Source organism: Bombus bifarius, unplaced genomic scaffold (genome assembly GCF_011952205.1).
Source record: "Bombus bifarius isolate JDL3187 unplaced genomic scaffold, Bbif_JDL3187 scf7180000008199, whole genome shotgun sequence".
NCBI lineage: Eukaryota > Metazoa > Arthropoda > Insecta > Hymenoptera > Apidae > Bombus > Bombus bifarius.
Window position 1 is genome coordinate 1,786,682 of NW_022884505.1, and position 19,942 is coordinate 1,806,623.

At 41.2% G+C, this 19,942-nt stretch overlaps 1 protein-coding gene across 1 annotated transcript in view; it reads left to right on the forward strand.

The window, feature by feature from the left end:
* Window positions 1-318: 318 nt before the first annotated feature.
* The window catches only part of LOC117210038, a 41,437-nt gene continuing 21,813 nt past the window's right edge, over window positions 319-19,942 (forward strand). The window contains exons 1-2 of the mRNA XM_033452629.1: window positions 319-465; window positions 806-1,281. Coding sequence (XP_033308520.1) covers window positions 898-1,281 — 384 coding nt within the window. The 5' untranslated portion in view covers window positions 319-465; window positions 806-897. The remainder of the gene's footprint in view (window positions 466-805; window positions 1,282-19,942) is intronic.

A 19,942-nucleotide genomic window follows, 5' to 3' on the forward strand; every position in this document is an offset into this window, starting at 1 on the left:
TATTAAGAATTTGTGCCATCTCGCGGTCGGTAAAAAATGTTTTTTCGTTATCGCAAAATCGATTTACGTATGAACATCTTAACTGTAGCCGATATCTTAAACTTCTTCATTGAAACTAATTCAACGTTGATATTCACCTGATAATCAACAATATCGTTGCGATCGAGTTTACAAACTAGACCCCGTAAGCTGTAACAATTTTTATTCCCCGCCAAAAAGGGTGGCGATCGAAGAAGTAAAAAAGAGGGAGCAAGTGGAACGAATCGGCCAATAGCTAGATAGATAAAGATGAAAAGAACGTTAGGGGTCGAGAGAAAAGGGCAACAGATGTCCTTCCGTATGACGCATGACTCGTTTGGCCCTTGGCGAGATAGTACAGTTTGCGTCTCACTACCCTACGGAAGTATTGTACGTCACGGAAACGAAGCTAACCCTGTCGTTAGAAGGAACGTTCGTTGAAAACCGGTTAGTACTTATTTTTCGTGTCAACAAAGTCGGTGATATTTTTCTCGTTCAACACAGTACGATCTTACGAAATGTCTTTATTAGAATCTTTCTTTTGCGTTCGTATCAATCTCACATTTGGTATACTAATCGAACGTAATTCCATTATCAGTAGCTTATCCGTGATTGGTTGAATTTAAATTGTCTAGTACTATAGTTGAATTCGTTGCATCGTGAAAAAATAACGTTTAGTATTTTGATGACGATAAGAATACTGATCTTGAGATGTTTGATTTACGATAAACAGAAAATATGTTTCCGATAAAACGAGAAGTAATAACGATGATGTATAATTTTCAAGGTTTCGGAGGGGAATAGCTTTGAAATGTTTGATTCGAAGATCCCTAAGAAAATATGAACGATTTAATCGACTTAATTTAAAACAAGAAAAACATGTGTGAAATAGTAAAAGGTCAACGCAGAGCGTTTCGCGACCAAGACCCTCCACGGATATGCAATAAAAGCAACGAAAATTTGAAAAGCGAGCTGGAATTTTGTGAATCGACTGCAACTTCGCCGACGATTCTTCAACGAGCATCCAGCTTCGAAAGGTGCTTCAACGAGTCTAAGCATCTTGAGAAGGGCAAACAGAATCAGAAAAAAGAGAAAGTAAACTCGATCAAACAGGAAAGTACTTGGTCCGATTCCATTAAAGACTCGAAAGACAGTGCCAAGGTATCGAATGAATTGCCAGCTGCTTCAAATCAGACGAACTCGGAGAATTTGATCAAGGAGCTTTCTGACAAAGTGCCTTCCAACAGCCATCACGACGATGAGGTACGTTATGCTTATTTATATTGTTGAAGGAATCTTTGTGTACTGTCATGCGTTTTGATGCTTTTAATGTATTTTCGCACGTCTGTGCACGTTTGATGATGCCACACAACCGGGCAATCTGCAAAGAACCGTGCATAATATATTGATATATTGATCTACGTGTGACTTCGAATAACGGCAGTTCTCATATTAAGTAGAAATATACATCACGCAAATAGAAGGATAAGGTTAGGAAACTGTCATAATTCAAATGGCTTCCGTTAAGAGGCTTTTACGATTATAGAAATTCGTAGAGATATGCGTATTTTTTTAGGTTTGTGGATATACTTTTTTTTTACCAGTTATCAACGATTGCATCATATTTTTAAAAATGTTTCTATACAGAAAGCGCAATGCACCTACGCATGCTTAATGCGCAAACATATACCACCTATAACCAAAGTAAATACGTTTATTTTTTTAATTAGTCTAAGAATTTATTAAAACACTTATAATATCGCGTATGTAATATCGAGCATAAAGGGGTTAAAAATGGTCGACAGCTGACCAGTACGTAAGTCGTGGATACGTGAAGATCTGCGAAGCCGATGCAACTTATCGACTGATCGAGCATAATAACGCGAACAGATAAAAATGCAGGACGATGTAGAAGGGGGACGGAAGGCTCCGAGAACGAACAACGATCGTATCAAATTTTTAGAGCCGCTCTGTTCGAGGTAGTCTGCAGTACGAAATAGGTGTAACCAGAAAGAAATATTTTTTTCTTCAACGAACGCATCGGGACGAAAACTTAGTAATCTTATTAGGTTATTCCATAAATGAGGTTATGGTATTTATTAACGAATAATATGCTATCTACATTTTTCTAAATCTATGTTCTATTTGTTTCATCATTATTTTCAATTTTTCTAGTCGTCAACTATAAATCTCAATAATTATTTTCAAGATACGACGCGCGAAATAAAACGAAAGACGACGTTGCTTATGGAGTGACTGGAAGTGAAGTTGCGAAAAATATGTACGTATTCGCGTATATCACGGATGTCGAATAGCAACATCACCGTGCCATTTGATAATACGTATTACGATATTTTAACTTTATAGCGTATTGTTACAAGTCTCGTATAATTATCGCGTAAGCACAGCGAGCGATATTAAGTCAAGCGGTATTTTCAATGTTTGTATGTACACCATCTGTTTTCCGTTTATATATTCACGAGGAAAGCGTACACACCGTGAATTGTGTATTTTTGGTGCGTAGTCGATGAAACGGCTGCGGCAAGTCGAATAATGGACGCGTTTACCGCGAACTTGTAAACGAGTTGCCGTTGTTAAAGACGCAATTAAGGGAACTTGTGGTCACGGTGCATAGAACACTGGTACGTGATCACAAATTTAATACGTATTTTATTCGTGTGCTTCGTATAGCCGAAATATCGGGCTTCTTTATAGCTCGCGTAATACCCCACATGCCGTTTAACGACATTTTTAACATTCCAATTGTTTATGCCACAGTCTGAAATTCTTGGAACTATTTAAATGGAAATACTTCTTAAAAACACGAATAGCTTGTCATGACGATATCGCTGTCGCAGCTGGCCCAACACTCTTGCACAGTATGCACTTGCTGTATATTTAAATCGAAGCACTGGAAAAGACCGCGAAGCAAGTGGAGGATCACGGCGGATAGGATTTGAAACTAATCGGTGAGATTTCTCGCGATGCACGAACGGTATCATCAATCAAAGAAAGAGAGAGTTATTTCACGTTCGAGCGTAGTATATGATTCTGGGACGATTTACTGTCACGCGGCTTTCCGAACGAAGATTAAAGCCGTCTCTTGAGATCGCGAATCGTCCTTGAGATGAAAACGTTTCACGGAGAATTAAATTGTACGCTCGTTTGCACGTTGCACGTTATATGTTCTAGGCGCAACTGCGTTCGCCCATTCATCCACCACGAAACGACTAGGAAATGACTAGAAAATTACGAACGCTATGGCGGTAAATTTTCATCGATGACGATGCGTTCGTCGAGACCTGAGAATCGATTTGGCAACTTCTTCCGAAAAATTGTTCGAAGGGGCGAATTTCGCGAGTACAGGGCCCTAAGATAAATTAGGTTCGGACCTGGAAGATGCGGGCCTCAGGTCCGTTGCAGGTTCTTTTCCATCGAATGCCTTTCTTTGTGTGGAATTCGACTTAAGTCGTGTCCACACCGAGCTCTTTTGCACGGCCAGCATCGTTACTCCGTCTTATTTCTAAAAATTCCACTTTTGTGCAGCGCGTAAATCTATGCTCGCGGAACTTTTGATCTAACAAATGATTCCACTATGTACGGCGAATGATCGATAAACGAGACACTAGGATCGCAGTGCTGACGGCGTGATGCTTAGAATGACGGAAGTACTAGAGGAAAGTTTGCTCGAAATATACTTGCAATAAATATACTTGAATGCCAGCAGGCCATTGACCGGCTATGTTAAAATATTGACGAGGAACTTGCTATTTCTAGGCCGTGTAATTATGGTGACTCGCGAACACAGCGGCGAACGACGACTCGATAAATATTTAATCGACTTCTCGTAAGTTATCACGACTGCTAACGAACTTGTGGATACCATTTGTTAATAAGCAAAAGGTGTATGAGATGGACGCTTGGTTTCATAAATGCCACGAAATCCTGCATCGACAAAGATACCGTTAACAGACGCTTCAAAATCTCTTCGAGCTTCTTCGAGAATTACGTTTACAAGGTTTTCTTTATGCATCGCAACCTGCCACGCAGTGGAAGCCGAGCATGTAGTTAAGAAATGGTCAGAGTTGAAAGAGCATGCGAGCGTAATCGAAGATAATTGGAAGGTTGAAATTACTAGAAATTGGCGCTTGTTGAAAAAGCTGGGCCTAAGTGTAGCGAGTTCGGTGTGAAAGCAGCCTATTAAGGTCGGGCCTAGCGTGGTGTTGTTGCGTAGCTTGCTTGGCAGCTTCAGTTCGATGTTTACGCTCGTGCTTCGAACATTTTTCTCCGTGGCTACGCGCCATTCGCGGCGTGATTTCGTCCAGTATTTTATCCTTTCCTCGTGACCAACATTCTATGTGTCTACTTGTGCAACCATAATCCATCGTCACTGGAGCCAGCGATTCTAGACGAATATTTGCTCTTTCGTCTCTCTATCGGGCAAAATTGGATTCTCACGACGCGACTGACGGAACGTTGCTGGAGTAAGTTTTGCGTAGGGGTAACAGCCTCTCAGTACCCGTATATCCACTATACTCACTTATAGTTTGTTTCTTCGCAAGATAGCATCGTCTAGCCTATTTTCGTATTCTTGTCGTAACGTTGAACGCATTTCGCATTCTACCGTTTCTCTTGGAAATTTTACAAATTTACGAATGCCTGCTGTAGCATCTTTCGTTAAAGAGAGTGACGTGCATTGACGTATGAAAGGCGAAGGAGACGATTAAAGAAGTCGCATACGCGACAAAAGCGAAACGACCAATTTGCATAAAGCATCTTCTTAGAGTCGTGGCCATAGCCGTCGTCGTACGAGTAACCACATCGTCGTTCACAACTATTTGCATATTTCTTAATCGTTCTAAATATAAGAAGCTTGCACCTCGAGCGAGACAATCTCATTTAATTCGATCGAAGTTACGAATTCCAAAATATCACGAGGCCACGATTTTGCAAATCTCTTTACCAAGAGGATTGGTTATTTGCTAATGTTAGAAACACAAATAGGACGAAGCTATATGCAGCGTAAGGAACATTATGCACGTGGCTATGACGATTAAAAAATATCAAATTCTTCAGGTTTATCCGTAATTTGGCAATTGAGACGCATCTTAACGAAAGCAAGCAAGTGCCCGGATACTTTCCAGAGCTATTTGTACACGCCGTGGTCCACGAATCGCCACGATATCGCAGCTAGTTGCGATGATTCGACGATCGAACGTTTCGAGTACAATTCAGAAATTCATTGGCGTCGAACCCAGTGGATTTACCGATGCGAAAGGAATTTTCAAAAATATCCACTTTCTAGAAAAACAGGAGACGACGTTGTATATCGGCGCCACACATGATAATGCGAAATCGTTAATGTCAACGGACTTTTGTTTGAAAATCTCCTCGTTAAAGCTATTGCGTATACGTGTCGTTCTTATTCGCACGATAGGAGCACGCGTGCCACACCCGTCGACATCTTGCCGCCCTGAACATGAAAACGAAATGAAATGAAATTCTTTGCTATTTCATAACGAAAATCGTGCCGCGTGTACGTGAACGTAGCGATGGAAATTGCGAAAGCCAGACTCGACGGACCGCTGTGTGCAACTGCGCTCTTCCTCGTTCGATTCATGGTGAATGAACTTTCTCGCTTGTCGCGTATCACCACCTTTTCGTGTCCGTGTATTTAATTAAGTCGTATCGAGCATTCGCCGTGGACGCGTTTTCACTTTCGCAACCGAATTTATCGCACGATTCCGAAAACCCATAAAACATGCGGGAATTCCATCTGCGCGCGTCTTCCGTCTCCGAGAGTACTTTTTAAATTCCATCGAGATTAACTGCGCGATATCGAGAGTACACTTGCCGCTTCTTTGCCATTTCTTTCCAATTTATGATCCGAACACGTTCACCCCGAACGAACGATGTACATAGCTGAAAGTTACGGTCGATGAATAATTAATAGGAAGTGTTACTTTTTTTTTTTTTTTAATATCTTCTACGATCTATTTTTCATAGTTGAAGTATTTGGAGAGAACACTTTGTTTATTGGATCGCTCGGTTTGGAAGTATTTTTCTAGTTGTTCGATATGAAGCAGATTTCTCTGCTATTGGGTTGGCAACTAAGTGATTACGGATTTTGTCATTAGATGATAATGATATAATAGATCGTCAGAGGTAATCGAATTAGGAAGTTTCTCTTTTCTAGTTGCAGTATGTCATAGATGACAAATTGTCCTTGGTTCGCCAAATTATCCGGTAAATAGCGACAAGTAGCGTGGCTATAATTCTTCTAATATAAACCGCGAGTATACGTAGCAATTATATTGTTCATTTAATTCATTACAATACGACATATCGAACGATGTCTTTGTATTCCGCTATAGTTGGATAAAACCCTCGGAGATATGCAAGAAGGTAGTAAATGTCTCGCGTTCTCATCGTTCGCCGCTGTATTATTATCATCCGATTCTAAGACAACAAATTCAGAACGTTTGGTAAAATAGCGAGAATGTAAAATATATGGCGCGACAGAGGAATGGAAACTCGTTGGGCGAAGAAAGAGGACTGTGCCATCTTACGCAAATGAATTAGGTATCATAAAACTATACGCACCGTAAAGATTTCTAAAAGAGAAACAACTGATTCTAGTCAGCCGTACGACACGCCAGTGCATATGGAACAAGTTGACGAGGATACGAGGTACGATGGAGCGCGGAGAAATTGCACGACAGGCAAATTATTAAAATTCGCTCGTGCCCTGCGATCTTGTAAAACGAAGAACGTTTGGAAGCTCTTGAAACGCCTGGAGAATGTTTCGGAAGATTCGACAACCAGCGATGGCCAGGGATGGTGCAAGCACCTCAGTCGACTTGAAAATATCCTACGATGCAGTTAAATCATCCTACGATCGAAGATTTATAAATAATATGTGACAGCGTTAGACCCAGCGCGGTGCAAAGAACCAGATAAAGACCCGGTACAGTTCGAAAGCGCAGGACTACCAGTTTTGCAGCATTAATTAACTGACAAACTGGTTATGCCGCGCTCGAAACTAGATTCCGTAGGTGAGGTTATCGTAAGGTTGCTGGAGTGTTGAGGCCGATACTATTGCTGGCGATACGCAGCGATTGATCCTCGGCCAACGGTCATACTTTCGCGTTACCACGGAAAACGCGAGAAAATTATCGCGAAACTTGGACATTTTTCGACTAGGAAAACTCGTGCGGGAGATACGAAGATTTTCCCATTTCAAGATTTGTATTATGTTATTCGTATTGTGTTAATCGTATTCGTATTGTATCATATTATTTGTATTGTGTTATTCGCAAATGTTTCTACGAGCATCTCGCGTTCGTTATTATTTTCCAAGTCACCTTGTAAATTTGTTTATATTTCTTTTTATACGTATTCGTGGAAACAAGCGAAGGAGCTTAACGAACGCTTAGGTTCTAATACGATCGAGCTCTTACAAATGTTCAAGTACTTTCGCCAGCCGCTGTGTTTCTTCATTGCGCAACGAATTTGCCATTAATTCGTATATTTTAGTAACATTTGCGTGTTATCTGTACAAATCCTTTCTTTCTACGAGCACTTTCTCATCGACAGGAATATTTTTCTGGAGAATCGCGGAGGGAGATTCGAATCTTTTATGGACTAGCAACGTCTCCGTGGCGATGCAAAAAAGAACTAAATGCAAATTCGAGGTGACTAAGAGCCAGTAGTGACTCATCCGCCATCGCTTGAAATATTTCGTACGAGTTAAGAATCTAGCGCTGCATTCCGCGCACCAACGAAAGTTTTACGTAACAAACGAATAGCGTTTCGATCGGTAGCATTGTCTCGTACATCCTAGGAACGCGTTCTACGCTTCGTAATTATAGGAAGAACACTACAATGTCGTAATTGGTAATTTGCATGAGCGGAAGGACACGTAAATTTCAGCTTGAAGAAATCCAAACGCCTCGTAGGTCTCTATTAAATGACTTTTATTACACCTGCGATTGAATGTACGTCGCAGAACGCAAACATCAAACTCACGGTTACAATCGAGAAGAAAAACGGCTGTTTATCTATCGTAAATTATACCGTGGTTCGAGGTTTTATAAAACGCGTGGTATCATGCTACGTAATCAGAAAGTAAACCAACGTTACGACACACGAAATCCAATAATCTACTTTTAATTTGTACGGCAAAGGCATTGCATAATGATATCGAACAGCCGGCCAATTTCTACTTCCGATTCGACGTAACTGAAAACATTCAGGCAAAAGCATTCGGCTAGGTCGATCGCCTTCCACGATCGTTGTTAAATCGATTCATCGTGTCAATTGGAGAAAGATCTGTCTCTTTCTCTGTCTCGCGTTACCTCTGTGTTGCCATAGCTTTCTGATTATATGTCGTTACAAATTTTCTCCGTGTCAAATCGTTTGATCTCGTTACGTCAGCCCTAGCGATTCTCTCGCTTCGCCATTTGTCTCTCGCATCTCACCTCTGAGAATCAAATTTGCTGACAATAGTTTCTCCTACGATGCTATACGCGCACGGTTATCGGAGAAAAATGCCGAGAGCTTGCAAAATTCTGGAAAGCACGACGTCATGCGATCAACAAGACGAGGATTCGCGTTACGATCGTCGCGGCAATAAATCTTGCTCGTAACCCCGGCCTCGCTCGCTTTTCCACGACTTTCAGATTCCACATATCTGCAGTTTGACTGAGAGATAGTAAACTTAGTCGTCTAATCTTACGCGTTACGCAGAGACAACGAAAATGTTGCGGTTACTCGCGTCGAAATATCTCCAACGGGAAGGAAATGACGGCTATTTTTCGTCCAAAAAATCGAAATCTTCGCGATTTGCGAGATATTTTGATTGTTTCGACGCTTAAATGGTTGTGCATTGCATTAGCACTGTGAAATGGAGTTCAACGAGCGCTTAAACGTCGAAATATCTCCAACGGGAAGGAAATGACGGCTATTTTTCGTCCAAAAAATCGAAATCTTCGCGATTTGCGAGATATTTTGATTGTTTCGCTAAGAGTTGTGCTAAGAGATTTTATAGCCACGATGTACGAACAAAAAAAGAGAAACAGCGGATAGAATCGTTAGAGTCGTTCGTCGCCTGATCGATTCGCACAAATAAAATCCTACGGATAGATGCGTTTAAACGAGAGCGGGCTATGAAGATAGTTAAAAGATCGGCCGAACCTCGTCTGTACCACGTCGTGAATTAATTATCTTTTATCGAAATTCGTCTGTAATTATTTGCATGACAAGATCTGTTCATCGAGCAAGAACAATAATACCTTTGATCGCGTTATCGCTGTTTGCCTTCCTCTCGCCGAGCCGATAAGCAAGAAAATTTATTAACGCAGCCATACGAATATAACAAACGATTGCGTTATTTAATATTCCGTGATGTACGTATGTTACAATCGAACGACTGTCTCCCGTAGGTTTATAGCGTTGCATAAGTAGAGTATGTAAATTGGAACGGTATCGTCGTCGTGAATGGTACGGGGCCAGATCAGGAAACGTACAGCTCGATGATACACGTCGCATGGTATCGCGATTCTTGGCAATCGCACACGTACGCTATTCTGTAGGAAGTAATTCCGATAAAATGAATACGCGTAACGAGCTACCGTACTCGTGCAGCGAAGTGAGAGCCGCTATTGTTCGGCCACGGTATCCTGGTCGAGGAAGAGGCTACGGTCTCAGGAGTTGGCGTGCGCTGTTTTACTTTCTACGAATAAAGCACATTGTAATATTTCGGTCGACGAGAGAAAGACTTTACGGCACATTTAAGACGCAAAAAGCGTCTCAACACTGAACCAGCTCGCATGGAAAATGTCGCGTGTCGCTAGGGCGCTTCGATAAAAAAAAAAAAAAAAAAGAACTGCTAAATTACATGCTACGTTCGCTCGAGACGCGCAACCCGGAGTCGTTATTAATTTGAATACAGCGAGGAGAAAAATTGACCCGGTAAAGAGGATTTTCTAGAAAACCGATGGTTTATTCATGTAGTCTCCTCGTCTCGTTAAATCAGGATCGTTTCAGATTTTTTACATTTCCTAGTACTTTCTTTTTTTTGGTTTTTTTTTAGCAAAGTTGAAAGACACGCGCGTGTGAACTGAATTTTATATATAGTTACTCGCATCGATATTTGAATATGACGCTGTCTCGAATATAACGAGATATATTTAAAGAATTGTCGTTTTATATTTACGGTTTCCTTGTCTGTGTTATAACTTGCGTGTGTACGTACCTTTTCCATTAACCCTTTGCACTCTGAATTTTATTTCGGTTTCGTTACCAGCAGCTTCCAACGCTTTTAAGCGTTTTATTCGAAATTTACTTCAACTAAAAAATAAGACAATTTGAATAAATAAAGGAAGAAACAAATTCGCTTAAATTCCAGTTTTATTCACAATACTGTTGTATTTTGTAATTTTTAAGTGTATGATGTATCTTGAAACAATTTCCAGGATACAATCCTGGTTTTCCTTCGCACAGAAAAAGGTGAGACTGAAAGAATGTCGAGTGGGACTCGACAAAGGAGCTCCTGAGATAACAACTGATGTCGAGTCACGCTCGACATAGGAGCGCAAAGAGTTAAATTGCCTACATGCTACGCTTTATATCCTTTTTACTTTACCAATTTTACTTTGCCTTGAACTTCTGCAAAAATGTCAAATTCAAATCGGACTATGGGAATGGGATGATCAGCGACGAATACACGAGCGATCCGAGCATGTCCCGAGCGGTTTCAACGGCATTCAAGTCGGACGAGTTGCCCGTGACTGGACACCGACTATGAGCACACAGTGATGAATTTTTCGAGAAAAGTAACTCTGTAATGAATTTGATTCCGTGATATCGCGCAGTATTAAATTGATTGTTAGACGCGTCGAATAATAATCTCGTATATCCGACACCTTCTGCATAGTTCTAATTCGATGACTAATTTGTTTGTCGCTGTATTGACGCATAGAATCGACAACGAATGGACCACAGTAGTAAAAAACGATGCTGCAGGACTAGAATATTCCCTTAACACTTCAACTGCCACGCCGAAATCACGTGTTTCGCTCAGGACGTCACGGGAGTGTTTCTATTATTCAAAGCATATAATGGCAAAATAATAATAAATCGACGATATAAGACAACATTGTTCCCCAATGGACCGTTTATCTTATTGGTGGTCACGGGTGACCATCGTGGTGCCTTGGTAACAGTTGATAGCGACATATTATAACAAGACTTCGTTTATTTCAACAAACCATTCGCGTTCGTTGTTTCGTCGCAAGCAAAACGTGCGGAATATATTGTTGAAACGTGTAGAAGATATTAGTAAACAGTATTTGTTCGTTCTATATATAATAGTGAGGTATGTGCACACTTCTAACTTCAATTATACGATCATAAAGCAGCATTTACGATTATTTTCTAAGCTGTGTTTATAATAATATTCGTAGATTACCCGTCAAAGATACGGATGCAAACACAGTGCACCGTTAGATGCAACATTTGTCCTCATTTTCTTTTTATTGGTGTTCTAATAAGAACGTTCCATTGTTCAATGGGGCACTTTTTATTTCAAAGTATCTTCTATTTATCGGTTATATTGAAAATGCCCTAACTGTCAATTTTCATACAATTTTTACAATTGCCGGCCGGTCATATTTGACCCACGTGGCAGTCAAAGTGTTAATTCGTGAATTCTGTTCGATCCGATCGAAATCAAAAACGATATCAACGATAATATCGACGGATACCTCGTCGCTCTATTCTGACAAAGAGACGATCACGAAGAATGGTTGATGAAGTCAGAATGGAGAAACGCGAATACAACGATTGGCATTGCGAGCGACGAGGCCTACAGACGCGCTTTATCGAGCGTTCGCGTCCCTCGACCATTCGTGGGAAGTAATTATTGGCAGATTAATTGCGACAACGAGGTACCAGGGCGGCGAACCGACCGTCGTATTAAAGCAGCGCTTTACCGGATCATTGTTTTCGTCGCGAACAGGCAGCTCCAAGCTCGGCTCACGGTCTATCTATTGGGCCAACGCATTTGCATATTTGTGGTTGTCCGGGTTTCGATCGTGTTTTTCGTTTCGCGAATTCCATTTCGCCTGTTCATGGCAAACCCGAAGGTAGAAACGTATGTCACAGTGTATGTCACCGATGAGAAACTTCACCGAAATCGCTGGTGAACGCAAAGTCTAAAATTCACTACGAAACTGTAGAGAATCATAGGTGCAAAGATGTAAATTTGTCAAAGATAAAGAAAAAATATGATACAAATGGACCAAGTTGTATGGGAGCCAAGCGATTTTTTCATATCTTCGTTTATCGTTTTTGAAAGGTTTGACATTGACAAACATCGAAAAAGTGCAACGATTCTCAAAACTGGTTTCCTGTAAAAAAATAGCAAACGCGTTTTATCACGTTCTCCCCTGTAGTCTTCGTACTAGTCTCATTTCGGCTTCAAGAGTCAGCCCTTCAGTTTCCTGACACCTGCAGCCCAACAGCTGTATACACCGTCGGAAAAGCCATGAATTTCCTGAATAATCTAATATCTGCATATCACGACTGCTCGCGTTCGAACGTGTCTCTCGATGCTTTCGAAACTCGATGACCACTGTCCGCTCTCCTTCGCGCGTCTTTCTAATCGGTGCTCGAAATTCCGCGCCGAAAGAAAGTCGTCGACACTCGACACGCGATTTCGTTTTCTATTCTGCATCGTTTCGTTCTTTATGCGTCATTACGGATGTGTAACGACTGACGGGGCGATCGATTTCATGGAATCGCAAGGCGTTTAGTTAACGTGCAACTTATCATCGAGAAAACCGTGGAAACTGCAAAGGATGTAGAACGATAGAAGAGCGAAAATATTTGCACCTAGATACCGTGGATCTACGCAACAATGGCAGATACGCTGGATGCGGCCTATCTGTTTGTTCGTATTTTCAAATAATATTGGACCACGACGCGCTGTCTTTGTTTGGCTCTTGATTTTTATTCCTTGAAACAAGAACGATCCGACTGCACGATACGCATAGTGCAACTTGTTCTTCGCGCTAAACGAGTAGTTAACATTAAACATATACGCGAAACAAAAACTTTATTTCGGCGCGTTTCACGCTCGTCGTTGATTGTTTCCATTTACGCCACCAGAGGTTTCTAAGACTAAATTAACTGGTTAAATTTGTCGTAAAGTGGCTACAGGTTAAACAAATTAAAGCGAAGCCCAATAAATGCAACCACGTTACATTCACACTGCGAAAACAGATACCACCAAACATTTTATTGAACAATAATACAAACAAGGCAAGTCAAATACCTAGGACTCCACTTAGATACACGACTCACATGGAAACAGCATATCAATAATAGACAAAATACAAACAGTATACAGCAGACAGCTAACAAGTCGAACATTCAAACTGAGCATAGAAAATAAATTAAAAATATACAAAACGATCATAAAACCAATCTGGACGTACGGAATACCACTATGGGGAACAGCAGCCATGAGCCATATAAGCAAAATAGAGACAATTCAAGCTAAAATTCTCAGAACAATAGTAAACTTCCCATGGTACGTTAGAAACGAGGACATACGAAAAGACCTGGGAATACCAACGGTCAAGGAGGAGATTAGCAGATGCTCGAGAAGGTGCAGAGAAAGAATAGCAACGCACCCGAACCGACTGGCAGCGGAAACGATCAACACATCAAGCATAGAAAGAAGATTAAAAAGGAAACACCCAGCAGATCTCATAGAGGATATAACCTAACAAACACGAAGATGGTACCCCGCTGGAGGTAGCCACCCACATGATAATCAAACAGCTAAAAAATTCTACCAAATGTCCAAATTGGACATTGTGAAATATTAAATAAAAAAAAAAATTTGTCATAAATATAATACATCTTGTGAAAGATAGAAGCGAAGATACGAAATCTCCTTCTCAAAGACAAAGTCGATGGAATCCACGGATCGTTGATACTTGTCGGAGGAATCAAACTAGTCGACGAGTTACTACGATGTTAATTCCCTGTATGGCGCCTATAATAAGCTTGTAATCGACGTTGATTCTTTCACGTTCAATGTTGCAACATGTACGACAAATTATCCACGAACAAAGTGGTAATCTTCTAATTTTAACGCGTTACGTCCTCTTTATGAGAACAAAGCGTTCAGCGACAGAAGACGTAGTATCGACAAGATGTACCCGATACAATAGGAAAACGATTCTGTGAATAATACGACGGTTCTTGCTTCGACGAGAAGCGCGGAGAGGTAAAACTGAAACGAGATTAAGGATCGTCTGTATGGTCGAGCGAACCGGCGAAAGAGGAGAAAATCGCGATGAAAAACGGAGTAGAAATTTTCAAATCGAGATCACCGTTTCGTTGGTTTCGTCGAGGTCGTATCGCGTTCTACGTGTTCCTCGTTGGCTCGCGTACATCAGCTCGTAAATCGTCAATCGTTGACGTAATTGGCCAGGAAAAATGGCGAACCTCGTATTTTACGCGAATTGTCGTAACCAAGAGAATTTCGTGTTACGCGGAGAGCCAAAGTTCGACATTGTTCGATAGTTTGCTGAGGCTGCGTCCGAGAAACATCGCACAAATGCGTCGATCCATCTCGACGATCCGGAAGTTGCGGCTAATTGAAAAGTTGCAAGCCACGCTCGATGAACCGCTTCGTTACGCTGGAGTTGGCGACTTTCCGCCGCATTTTTCACCAGTCGTAGTACGTGACGAGGGAATTAGGCGAAAGAGTCGCGTACGAGGAGTTTCTTCGTACGTTCGTAGTGTCAGGGCGTTTCTTCGTTCCGCGTAAGATATCGCAATTGGTTGAAATTATAAAGAAAAATGATTAATCGATGGTAATTCGACGAAGATAACAATTTGTAAGTTATTTTCAAAAACACGATGGATTATAAGAATCGTACGTGTTTAGCTATCGCGACGTCATCTAAATCTCGTTGTTCGTTACGCAGGTGTATAATTAACGTTCGCTTCGTTGAGAACGAACAAAGCTCGCTGGTCGCGACAACGTGTCGCGAACAATAAAGAATCGTACAGCAAATTTAAAGAGACAATGTTCGTAATATTTTCAAATTACAGAGTTGACCGATATGGTTTCTGAACGGTTTGATCGTCCTAATATGTATTTAATAAACAAGAATGTAATTAAATTGAAAGATACAGCTCTAGCAGTTATAGGTAAGAGCGCAGGTAAATTGGGAGACTAAAACGCTAACAGAATTGAAAAACGTTTCGTCTTAATCTTTCTTTTTATTCACCGCCAAAGTAGCAACTGCGTGTTTTAACTCGCTGGCGAAAGGTAAATTAGGTAAATTAGGAGCGTAGGTAAATTAGGAGACTAAAACGCTAACGGAATTGAAAAACGTTTCGTCTTAATCTTTCTTTTTATTCACCGCCAAAGTAGCAACTGCGTGTTTTAACTCGCTGGCGAAACGTCGTCTGTCGCATGTCGCGTGTTACACGCGGAAAACGGAACACACTGGAGAAACGTAACGCGATGTTTCGTATGGAAGTGCAACACGCAGCGTGTAAAACTCCAGCGAAACGTTCGTCCAGTCAGCATACTAAATACTTGGGCGGAGAAAACGCGACGTGTAACACGCGGCGTATGAAGCGTCCGTGTAGCCAGTAGCCTAAGCGTTCGCTTGGAGACTACTAGGAGCTACGAGGAACTGTAGCTCGATCTAAGCTCGTGTACGGGAGTAAAGACAGGTTAGATCGAGCGGAAATCGGAGGCAGTTGAGAAGGGTGAAGGTGCAGGTGCAAGCGGGAAGGGAAGAGCGATCGGTGTACTTCCGGCATCGTCGGGCAGTTTAGTCGTCTCGTCAACATTTCTCCAAAGCGGTTCCGGCCGATTGAACAGTCTCTCGGATATTCCCAAGGTGCGTGTGGTTCGTTCAACCGTTTAGAAAGCGAGCGTGTCGGTGCAGCAGCAGCAGCTTTGTTTTCTCGCCTGCCTGAGAATCGGAAAAAGCGAAATCGAATCTGCTCTCCTCTCGCTCGGAACCGGCCGCAGATTTAACGCGTGTCCACCTGCCGCCTTTCGATCCAATTTCACCCTTCCGGCTACCGGTGTTTCAACAGCCGACCCTTCGAAAATTCAAAGATCGCCAAGGTAGTTTTCTGCCAGGCAGCAGGGGAGGGAAGCGTCACTTCGTGCTAGCATAAACGCGTATAAAAATAGCTGTACGATTTAAGGATACTCGCTTTCCACACTATGACATGGAAAAAGAAAAATTGTCGTGCTGGTAAAACGATTCGAACGAGAAAAATCTGAGCGTAGAATGAAAAGTGGCGTCGAAGGGTCGTTACGTCTCTGCAAGATTTAGTTCGTCGATTCGATGTTTATTTTTGTATTCTCGCAGTTATACGATTATCACTGTGCAGATTGTCAACGACAATCGCAAAGTGGAAATCAGTCTTCGATCCGCTGATATATGTCTGGCGGAATCCGTTACATCGAAGGAACTTCAAGTGCCGAAACGAAGAAGGAAAAAAGGAAAAAAGAGTGGCAGGTAACCGCCGACAGATTTACTCGATGGAAGAAAAAGAAGATGCAAAGGAGGATGCATGGTAATTTCACGGCGATGAACTTAACTCGACGATAACTCAGAAGGCACGAGCAAGCAACGATTCGCGCACTCGTGTTCGCGGTAATCGAGTATACTCCGTTACAAAATCACCTTCGCCGGTGAATGTTTGAACGCTTTCGTGGCACTGGCCGTGCCAGAGGAGAAATTTCAACGGGGCTAATTAGAATCGAAATATGCGTATAGCGCGACGAATCATCGCGACAATGTCTCCTGGAAAATAATAATGCCTGTAACGCAATTAGGGAGTCGTTTGGCGGTGGACTGGTTCGGTTGCCGGTTCTTGGGTATTTCCATGCCGCGTCTATAATTCCAGGAGCACATCGACCAGAAATCAAAGTTAATCCTGCATTCCTATCGTATTTGCTTATTTCTCATTCTCGTTCCGTGTTGCTTCTACGTTCTGCTTGCTCGTTTTTTGCGTATTTCGCGTTTACGTAGACGCTGGAACAGATATAACGAACTTGATAATTAAGCAAACTGGCAATAAATAGATAACGAGTATCCTAATGATAACATTCACTAGGAAATATGTAAAAGTGCGATTGAAGTTGAAGTAGAAGATGAAGAGAAGGGAAGAGACCAAAGACCTGCAGATATTCGAATATCTGGAGATCGCGGCTTTCACGTATTTCAGATTCGTCGAATTACTTGTTGCACCGTCGATTTTCGGATATTCTTTTAATATTTAGTCTTCCGTACGAATGGTTACAGGGAGAAGTGAAAACGAAGTTCATCGATCGAACGCTCCTTTCAAATTGTACCTTTTAAACGTACGTGTATCTCGATAGTCGGAAGTCTTTTTCATTCGACCTCTAACTCCAAAATTTGAGAGTCCGAAAATAAGGAACTTCCCGACCGACAAAATAGTTTTGCATTCTTTAAAAACTGCATCGATTACGAACACCGGTTTTAGTATCGCGCATTGGTCCTCGAAGCATTCGTAGCTGCGACGATTATACAGATTCGAGTGATCCTGCAGTTCCATTTATCTTCAGCGAATGACTTTATAAGCGTGTGTTTGGATATCGATCTGGAATAAAAATTTCAAGCGAAGAAAAATTTCACAGCGAAGATAAATAGATATTAAAGTCCTTGAATGATGAAAACCAACGTTTCCGAGTATAATAATGCAAGTATAGTAATAACTCTTTCTAAACTCTATCGTATGAAAAAGTATATTTTCTCAAAGATAACTTTCGGATACTTTAAAACTGTACTGTACATTAGACAAGCACGCGTTAAACAGACTCTAACGCTGACTAAAGGCACCAGACATTAATTAATCATGTCTGGACGAGGATAGCCGACGAAATATCTTCGTATGTCGTGCTGCGTGAAGATCTCTCGAGGCAACCGACGCTGTCAAAAAGAAAGTTTCCACTTTTATCGCACCAAGACACAGCGGAGTATCAGGATATGTAGGAGAAACGAGCAACGTGACGAAAGGAAGGTTGGCGTTCGAGCGAGAACGTGGACAGAAATGTGTCGGCCTAGAGCGGATCAAACTGCAGACTTCCGACGTTTCTCGCGGAGGAAGGATCGGTTGGTCGAGGAGACCGATTCACGAATCGTCGAGAGAGTGAAAGTACATAGTTACGGCTCCGCGTTGATAGACGCAGGTGGTGCTTTCGACTTTGGAGACCGAGGCATCGGTTGCGAGCGCTGTTTCATCCGTTCCCTCTCGATTCCCATCTCGTCATGTTCGTTCGAGTTGAAATTCTGAAACGGACGGATGCAAAGATGCTATCGATTTCTGCGCGATAGCGTCTCCGGTTAAAGCCGTGGATGAAGTTGCCAAACGACGAAACTTGGCTTGTTCGTCGCCAATATTTTCCCGTATTTAACTTGTATCTTCAACCGGGTGCGTGAAATCGCTGCTGCGAACTGTGCTACCTACGAAGACTATCAACACGCCATTGTCTCTTATCGTAGCATTTGCGTAATAATTAATTGGGTCCGAGTATACTAATTCCGTATCGTTTGGCGCTTCTACGCTATCGAATAACGCGAAAACCAAGAACGTGTAGGAGACATCGGAGCTCAACGCAATGTCTAATTAACATGATAACGTATCACGTGGCGTAAATAACGATAGATCTCCTGGTGATACGTAAGCTTCTGTTTCGTTTCGATGGCATACTTTCAACCGATAACTATGGTACAGGAGTATATTGTATAGAGTAGATTTGTTGCTTCTAGTTTTGTTTATATATATATATATATATCTATATTATATTATATATATCTAGTTTTGTTTTCTAAAAATATATAGTATATATATTTATATATTTTTAATAATATATATATTCATATATTTTTAATAATATATATGTATTTATATATTTTTAATAATATATATATTCATATATTTTTAATAATATATATATATTCATATATTTTTAATAATATATATATATTTATATATTTTTAGAATACACCAAATTAGATATATATGATATAATACAGATATATATATAAACAAAACTATACTATATACTATATATATATATATATTTAGAATACACAAAACTGGATGCAACAAATATAATAATATATATATATAAATGTTAATTGCAATGTACGCTGTAAGCTGTAATTAAAATTGCATCCTGATTTCTCAATGTTTCGCAACTTTACGTCATCCGTTACTAAACGCGATTTTCGATTCGAAGCGAACGTGCGTCACTCGTAATAAAATACAGTTTTTGATTTGGGGCAAATATGCGTCTCGTTGCGCTCGACGCGGCACGGCAAGTTGCTTCAAAATTCGCAAATCTGTTTTCATCTAGCGATTTTAACCGCTGATCCGTCAAAAGGTTTTAATTCCACTTCTTTCTTCGTTTCTGCTGGCTGTAACCAGGAGCATTGTCTGATAGTGACTAATCCGACGATAGATTAGGCGGTGGAGAATCCCTCGGTTATCTAAAACCTTTGGTCTTTGACTTAGCTCAGACTGAAGGGACACACCCTCTCGATCGAACCCTCGCTATCTTCTAAATTGTTTCAAAGCGATTCCTTATCTTGCTGAAATTTTCCCTACGTCGAAGCTATGCTAAACGTCGACCTTGAAACGTTGGTACCGATGTAAATTACGCAATTACGAACGAACCTAGAGATGCAAAGACGAGTGCGTAGTTTCAATCGATGATCAACGCGTCGATCTAATTGCAATTCAATTTCGATAAGCTGAATCGAATACGTAGACAGTAGGTGTGTGTACACTTTGCTGGCGCCGTTGACAAATAGTCGTGAGATCGTTGGCACTGTACAAAACTTAT